This window comes from Danio rerio, chromosome 4 (assembly GCF_052040795.2).
Source record: "Danio rerio strain M-AB ecotype USA chromosome 4, GRCz13ab, whole genome shotgun sequence".
Lineage (NCBI taxonomy): Eukaryota > Metazoa > Chordata > Actinopteri > Cypriniformes > Danionidae > Danio > Danio rerio.
Genome location: NC_141024.2, coordinates 63,404,850 through 63,413,547, shown reverse-complemented (window position 1 = coordinate 63,413,547; position 8,698 = coordinate 63,404,850). Strand labels below are relative to the sequence as shown.

The following is an 8,698-nucleotide window of genomic DNA, read 5'->3' as shown; positions in this document are numbered from 1 at the left end:
AGAAACCGATTCATTGCATTAGCAGCATGATTAGCAGGCATATACCTGTATTGGTGGGCTTGCCAAACAGAAGCGAATTCACAGCTATGGCCTTCTGGGTAAAAAAGGTTTTCTTATTTTTAACATATTATTTTTTTAGCTTTGTTTACTTAAAACGTTTAAAAATAATAAAAAATACATATAATAATTAAACTTAATAATTATATTTTTATTATATAATATTTTTCCCCCGCCTCCCCTGACATGCTCTGGCGCCCCCCAGGGGAGGCGCGCCTCACACTTTGAAAACCCCTGCACTACTACATACAGGGGCGTAGATGTAGGGTGGACGGTGGTGATGCTTAATATTAATAGTTAAGTTTTCTAATTCACCACTGAACAACAGCTGATTAAACATCTGTGTCCTTTGAAGAAAAGCAAGATGGAGCAAACTAAAAAATAAAAACGCAAAAAAAAAATGCATTTACAAACAGCTGAGAGCAAGTTATAACTAATAATAATATTTCTGACTTATTTAATCTGAGCAGAGGTACAAGACAAGGATGCCCACTATCACCTCTGTTGTTTTTATTTGCAATTGAACCCCTGGCTATGACTATTAGGAAAAATCCAGATATAAAGGGTATGAAGATAGGAAAGAGGGATCATCGTATGATGACATTATTTTGTTTTTAACCAATTTGAAAAAATCCATCCCAGTGCTTACCAATATTATTGAAAAATTTGGAAAATTCTCGGGCTATAAAATAAATAATAGTAAAAGTACTCTGTTATTATTAAATGAGCAAGAGAGGAAAGGCCCCTTAAGTCATAAACAATTTGCCAACGAAATTAATGGTTTCTCTTATTTAGGGATTAAAATTATGCCCAATATAGACAACATAGTCCCCTCTAATTATGATCCTCTAATAAAGGGAGTCTTGGAATCTTTGGACAAATGGAGTGCAATGCCCATTTCGTTAGCAGGACGTATACGTATAATTAAAATGTCAATCTTACCGAAATTTTTATACCTTTTTCAATCTATTCCCCTTCCATTACCTGATGCTTTCTTTTCTACTCTTAAAAAAGCCTTTACCAGATTCATATGGAATAATAAACGACCCCGTTTGCATTTATCTCTTCTCTACCTGCCATACGACAGAGGAGGGCTTCAAGTGCCAAATATAAAACTATACTATTGGGCGACAAAGCTTCAAACTGCTATGTATTATTTTTCCACAGACCAACCATCCTGGGTTGATATTGAAAAAGGAGAATTGTTACTTCCTATACAGTTATATCTACACTCTGACGATGTGAAAAAACTTAAAAAGTCCACTCCCAATCCCTTTCTTAGAAACACTCTATCTGTATGGCACGAGGCACATTTTTACTTAGATGAGGAAATATGCATCTCTCCATTTTCACCAATATGGGGAAATAACTGTTTTATCCCTGGAAGAAATGACATGGGGTTTAAAAATTGGCAGATGAAAGGATTAAGTATGGTAAAAGACCTATATATGGAAGTTTTTTCCTATCAAAATTAAAATGAAAATTCAAATGCTTAAAAGATCAAATGATAAATCAAATGCTCAAACTATAAATCAAATGCTCAAACCGACATTGCAAATGATAAATCAAATCCTCAAACTGACTCTGCAAATGATAAATCAAATCCTCAAACTGACTCTGCAAATGATAAATCAAATCCTCAAACTGACTCTGCAAATGATAAATCAAATGCTCAAACGGACTTTGCAAATGGTGAATCAAATCCTCAAACCGACTCCTCAAATGATAAATCAAATCCTCAAACTGACATCGCAAATGGTGAATCAAATGCTCAAACTATAAATCAAATCCTTAAACCGACATTGCAAATGGTGAATCAAATGCTCAAACAACTCTGCAAATGGTGAATCAAATCCTTAAACTGACATCGCAAATGGTGAATCAAATGCTCAAACAGACATCGCAAATGATAAATCAAATGCAAATGAGGTGTCAATCAACCAGCATAGGCGGAGCTTTAAGGCGGAAGAGTTTGTTGTTGACAACTACCGGTAGCGCTACGACTTTTTCAAGGCGTTCAGATTTGCGTGCACTATTCCACGTCGTATCCGTATAAACTCGTGAAAGAGAAAGCGAGAAATCTCCTACTGATTCTGTCCACATTCTGAAGTGTTCATCAGAGGGGTACATCTATCACAGGAGGCCACGAAAAACCATACGGCAAGATGATGATGCTACGTTACATCGTGGAAAACTGGATGGATTTAGACATCTTACATGTAAGTATATAAATCCAGAAAGACGGTTCCTTGAGTTAAGTTACAGTAAAATAGCAATAGTTGAGCTACTGTACAGTGAACTGTAGAATTACTGAAAGTGTAAAGATTTACACTATATTTATTTTATCTTGCTGTAAATTATCACGTAGGAACTTCTGTAAGCACATGACGTTTCAAACGTTAATTTACATAAAGACGATTATTCAATGTCTGACAGAAAAATATAAAAGGGATTGCAGATTAGCAAATTATAACATTAAACAGACATTTGAGTGATTTGTTTGTGTTGATGTAGAATGCACTTTTGTCAATACAGCTTAGGTTAGATACATGTAATATTTATACAGTAATGTTTTCTTCTGTTCAGTTGGTGATACATTTATGAAAGTATAATTTGAGCACACAAATCACAGAGGTAACGTGACTTGTCTGGTTGTTATAGTGAAGGAAGCACACATGTTTGTGTGTTAGCTGATGCAGAGTGACTGAACAAATGCTACCATCATATTTGTTTAACAAAATATTGTTATTTCAAACCGCTATTACAACAATTTCTTTAATGTTGATTTATATGCCATTTCTGGGCTGGAGCAAGAAAACAGAGAAAACCTGAATTCAAAACATGAAGTAAGATCATGTTATTACTTCCAATTCAGAACTCAAATGAAACTCAAAAAGTGTGCTGTTAAATGACTTCTTTATTAAGAGCTTTGCATAATCTGAAATGTCCTCAGACTGGTGTGTGCAGTGATGATGATGAAGAACAGCAGTGTGCTGATGAAGGAAATGTTGAAGATGCTATAGTGCCATGGACAAGACCCTGCATCCCTCCACCTGCCTGCGTGTCCTCATCTGAGCCAGATGCTGGTGTGGTCTCTTCATCTTCAGTATGAGTCGGTTTCTCAGGCATGGACAGCCTCACCTCACAACTCTGTTCCAGTCTGACTGCAGCACTGAGGGATGTGATGGCAAAAACAAGTGAAGTCCAGCATGCAGCAGAACATGGGGTTTTGTCTGAAATACATGATTGTTTGAATAAGTTTGAATAAAGCTTAGTTTTGTATCTTGTTGACTTGTATTTATTTATCATGGTTACTATTAATAATTCTTTTAATCATACATCCATATTTTCTTTAATTGTTGATGAATACATTAATAATTTCAATAATGTATAACTACATTATTTCATTTTTTGACTGAAAATTAAGATGTACTCACCTTGGCTACATTTGTCTAGTGACTATTCATGCATAGCTGTGGTGTGTGTGTGTGTGTGTGTGTGTTTGTGAACAGCATTTATTATTTTTGTAAGTGTTGGGGTGGGCTTTGCAGTCTAGAGTAAATACTCACATTTTTCGAGTGTAAAATTTCTCCAAAGGAAGATCATCAAGCAGCTGTCCGACATCTTTGTGCAGATGTACCAATGTGCCAACATTAAAAAGGCTATCAGGTAGGGTTATCAAGTTACTGATGCTATTAGGTGTTTGTAGTGGCTATTTTCTCTAAGGAGGCTCTCTCAGTGGTCAAGAAACAAAGTCTTACTCGGGATGTCTTTTACAAGTTTTATTCTTTATAAAGAAGATCACAGTCATACAGCAACAACAGTTTCTGCAGAGTGAGATACTAAAGCCAAGTGTGTTCACCCTTTTATCTGGTTTGTACTGCTTACGAGGTCAACTCCCAATAAGGCCTCATCTACAATTACGTCAGGCGTCTTCTGCTGTTCGTGCGATATGCTCATAACAACCACACATTCTTCTTAGGATAATGAAAAAGCTTTCACCTAAAGAAATATAGTTATCTATAAAAATGTACACATAGGTTTTATGATGAACATATGGAGAACACAGATACACACACATGTAATAATGAGTCTTAGACAAGTTTCTAACATATAAAGCTCATCTAAAAATGAATTTCCATTACAGTGTTATTGCTTCTGTGCCTGCTATTTTATTTGTATTATTATGGGATTATTATCAATAACAATTATTATTATTCATTATTATGCAGAAATAAAAATTTCATACAGGCTTAGGGAAACATTGCTGTATCTTAACAATTAACATAAACAGCAAAAAGAGAACAAATGTAATAGATTTTCTTTTGATATAAGAATATATGATTATATAATCAAACACGACTGGAAAACTAACTTTAAGCATGTTCTACATGTGGATAAAAAATGTTACACAATAAAGGTAACAACAAATTAGGTGAAATTTGACAAGGATATCTTTTGTAATAAAATATTATTTTAAATTAAGATTTAATAAACCTGCCATTTATTTAAAGTTGCGCTTGTAACGTCAGTTAAGTTATGTAACTTTTTTTTTATCATCTTGCCGTATGGTTTTTCGTGGCCTCCTGTGATAGATGTACCCATCTGATGAACACTTCAGAATGTGGACAGAAGCAGTAGGAGATTTCTCGCTTTCTCTTTCACGAGTTTATACGGATACGACGTGGAATAGTGCACGCAAATCTGAACGCCTTGAAAAAGTCGTAGCGCTACCGGTTGTTGTCAACAATAAACTCTTCCGCCTTAAAGCTCCGCCTATGCTGGTTGATTGACACCTCATTTGCATTTGATTTATCATTTGCGATGTCTGTTTGAGCATTTGATTCACCATTTGCGATGTCAGTTTAAGGATTTGATTCACCATTTGCAGAGTTGTTTGAGCATTTGATTCACCATTTGCAATGTCGGTTTACGGATTTGATTTATAGTTTGAGCATTTGATTCACCATTTGCGATGTCAGTTTGAGGATTTGATTTATCATTTGAGGAGTCGGTTTGAGGATTTGATTCACCATTTGCAAAGTCCGTTTGATCATTTGATTTATCATTTGCAGAGTCAGTTTGAGGATTTGATTTATCATTTGCAATGTCGGTTTGAGCATTTGATTTATAGTTTGAGCATTTGATTTATCATTTGATCTTTAAAGCATTTGAATTTTCATTTTAATTTTGATAGGAAAAAACTTCCATACTAATATGTAACTGTCTGTAGTTATTGTTGAGTGGCAAATCATTTACCTCAGTGTCTCCAGTTTACAGTTTGGACTTTTCAGTCCATCAGAGAGAAGCTTTACTCCTGAATCCTGCAGGTCATTGTTACTCAGGTCCAGCTCTCTCATGACACAGTTTGAGGATTGTAGAGCTGAAGACAAACTCTCACAGGATTGAGCAGTGAGATTACAGCACTGTAGCCTGTTAGGAAAACAGAAATATAGATTTTGTGTTTATCTAGCAGGGCTAATCCAGAACAGAGACAACAACAATTGAATGGTGTGTTTTAGTTTGAGCAAAGGCAAAAATGACTATATGTACTCTTCAGGGCCGGAGTGGGACTCTTTTTCAGCCCTGGAGTTTCAAGCCTTAGACCGGCCCACCTCAGTTCACCACTGACTGTATTAAAATAAGGTCATTTCCAAATCAGTTTCTAATTACACTATCACGTCTTTTTTGAGAAAACAGCTGTTTTAGAACTTCAAATGTTTAACAACCCTTACAGTATTATATTTCTTTACAATAAAAATGAAAAAAAAAAAAAAGTTTCTCAGACAAGGACCGAGCCCGGGTTGACAGCGTTATAACCTAACGTGCTAACCCCTGAACCACAACAGCTGAACATGGATTGGTGACTTATCTAGTTAAGGCTAAAAAGAGATAAAAAAAAGAGCAGCGCTGCGGTAAAATAATGAATAAGAAGGCTGTGGTCAAGTAAATAAATAAATTATTTTTAAAAAGTGTGACTGCTGAGAGCAACAGATTCTGGAGCTAGGGACACAGGGGCGCCCCCAAGGGGTGGCCAGGGCCACCCCTGGGTAAACTCTGGCCACCCCTGTGGCCACCCCAAAATGATTTTGCTGTTGATATTATTAACTTACTTATTATAAACTGACGCGTGCGTGCAGAAAACCATACCCGTCCCGTGTGGCTCACGCGCTCGTGTGTGAATCCCGGTTGTTTACATGTACGCTGATAAAAAACGCGCCGCTCATGCGCCGTGAAACCGGAATAAGCCTTTTGTGAAGAGGTGTCAGGTGTTTAGTTTTGAAAGTCGACAAAACTAAAGTTTATATAATATGATGATGATACTTTCACCAAGCATGTCTATAAAGCAGAAAGGAGGGATAAAGAGTCAGGGAGGTAAGACTTCATAACATTATTTCTCGGCCATAATTCGGGTCTAAGACCACAGATAATTCTATAAAACACCTATTTTTGTATTCTATAGAATTGTCATAACTAATATTCATGCAAAAGGTTCCCTAAGTGATCTTAGCATATCACTCTGTTACATTGTTTTCCAGTAACATTTAGGATTGATGTCTGTTATTTATTTAGAATAATAATTGTGTAATAATATTAACAATAATTGTATTTATTTAGAAAAAATATAAGTACATTTTATATTTATTGAAAAATAAATGTAACTATTTAAGGAGGGTGGGTATATGGGGTGGTTTGCCCAGGGTGTCATCTAAACTAGAACCACCACTGCCCTCCCTGATCGTCATTGACAGCACACACACACACACACACACACCTTCAATACAGAGTAATGGCTATGTAATATTTACCTTAAGGTACATCAATAGAAGAAGCTGCAATAATAAAGTGGCTCAAAAAGGGATATAGATAAATGATATTATTAGGGTCTGTATAGTGAGTGTGTGTGTGTGTATTTATAGTAATGCCTTTTGTTCAGTTTGTTCACTTGTTTGTTTTATTATTTAACTCATTAATCTCAATTAATTTTAGACATGGCATATACTGTATGCTGTACAATAACTGAAAGTTATTTCTATATATGAGAAGTGTTTTTAAACTAAATATTGATTTTTATTTGGTTTGCACATGTACTTGCTTAATTATTTCAAGGAATAAATTGTGATACTGTAAGACTAATTAATTAAATTATTTAAAATCACATTATTTAATTCACCAGAAACAAAAATATAACATTACAATGAATTCAATTTTTGTTGTGTGTGCCACCCCAAGATTTGGTGTGGCCTCTTCTGGCCACCCCTATGAAAACTTTCTGGGGGCGCCACTGTAGGGACATCGGCCCTCGCGGCCAAAAAACGGACCGGCCCACCGGGAATTCTCCCGGTCCTCCCGATTAGCCAATCCGGGCCTGGTAATCTGTGTGGCTATCACCACACCATCTATATTTAGACATTTAAATGTGTTAACAGAAAGGAGAGATTCTATCTCCTATATTATATATAGAGATTCTATATTGGTATTGCATAAAAGAATAATCAAAGCATTGAATAAATGTCTTAAAATGAAATAAACTTAAGGAGAACAGATATTGTTTGTTTGTTTGTTTGTTTGCTTTATTTATAGAGCACATTTAAAAACAACAGATGTTGACCAAAGTGCTTTACAAAACGACCAGCATACAAAATCTATACCTATATATAAAAAATTTGCAAAATATGTAAAACAGATTAAAATTAATTACAATCAAAGGCAAGCGACAGAAGGTGATTTTTTAGATGAGACTTAAAAGCACCAAGAGAAGAACATGACCGGATCTGTAAAGGCAGACCATTCCACAGTCGGGGGGCTGCAGCAGAAAAAGCCCTGTCACCTCTTGATTTCAACCGCGTTTTGGGGACAACTAGCTGAAATGTGTTTTCTGACCTGATTGGCCTCAATGAAGTGTGCCAGTGAAGAAGCTCAGAAATGTAAGTCGGTGCCAGACCATTCAAACTTTTAAAAACTAGAAGCAATAATTTATATTGAATTCTAAATTGGACTGGGAGCCAGTGAAGAGACAATAAAACTGGTGAGATACTAGAGAATTTTTTTGTCCCAGTTAAAAGCCTAGCAGCTGCATTTTGAACCAGCTGCAGGCGTGCTATTGATGCCTGTGAAACTCCAGAATACAAAGAGTTACAGTAGTCCAGTCTTGACATAATAAAAACATTAATGACAGTTTCCAGCTCTTTAAAAGAAAGAAAAGGCTTCAATTTGGCAATGTTCCTTAATTGATAGAAACCACTTTTGACGACTGAGTTTATTTGCTTGTCAAACTTTAACTCAGTGTCAAAAGTAACTCCAAGATTTTTTACGTGACTGTGGACCTTAGGCTTGATCGAACCTAATTTATTAATTGTAGATTCACAGACACTCGGAGGACCAAACACTACTACTTCAGTTTTTGATTCATTCAAGTGTAAGAAATTACCAGCCAGCCATTCCTTAATCTCGTTAAAACAGGTGAAAAAGGACTGTAAAACAGAATTTTCTCCCATTTTCATAGGCAAGTAAAGCTGAGTATCATCAGCATAGAGGTGGTAGCTTACATTATGCTTCTTACAAATTGCTGCCAAGGGAAGCATGTAGATAGAGAAAAGAGCTGGGCCCAAAATTGAACCTTGGGGGACACCACACTCCA

General features: G+C 35.9%; 2 protein-coding genes and 1 long non-coding RNA gene across 3 annotated transcripts in view; 1 reads left to right on the top strand and 2 right to left on the bottom strand.

Annotated features, from left to right (window-relative positions):
• Window positions 1-8,698, bottom strand: part of LOC137489757 (protein NLRC3-like) — a 407,221-nt gene that overhangs the window by 329,650 nt on the left and 68,873 nt on the right. The window lies entirely within an intron of this gene.
• The window catches only part of LOC141381797 (protein NLRC3-like), a 54,868-nt gene that overhangs the window by 3,776 nt on the left and 42,394 nt on the right, over window positions 1-8,698 (bottom strand). Inside the window, exon 8 of the mRNA XM_087249880.2 lies at window positions 5,317-5,490. Coding sequence (XP_087106006.1) covers window positions 5,317-5,490 — 174 coding nt within the window. The remainder of the gene's footprint in view (window positions 1-5,316; window positions 5,491-8,698) is intronic.
• On the top strand, window positions 2,059-3,343 carry LOC148682311 (uncharacterized). Its single transcript, XR_015942966.1, has 2 exons — window positions 2,059-2,903; window positions 3,011-3,343. It is a non-coding gene; the product is annotated as an uncharacterized LOC148682311 (long non-coding RNA).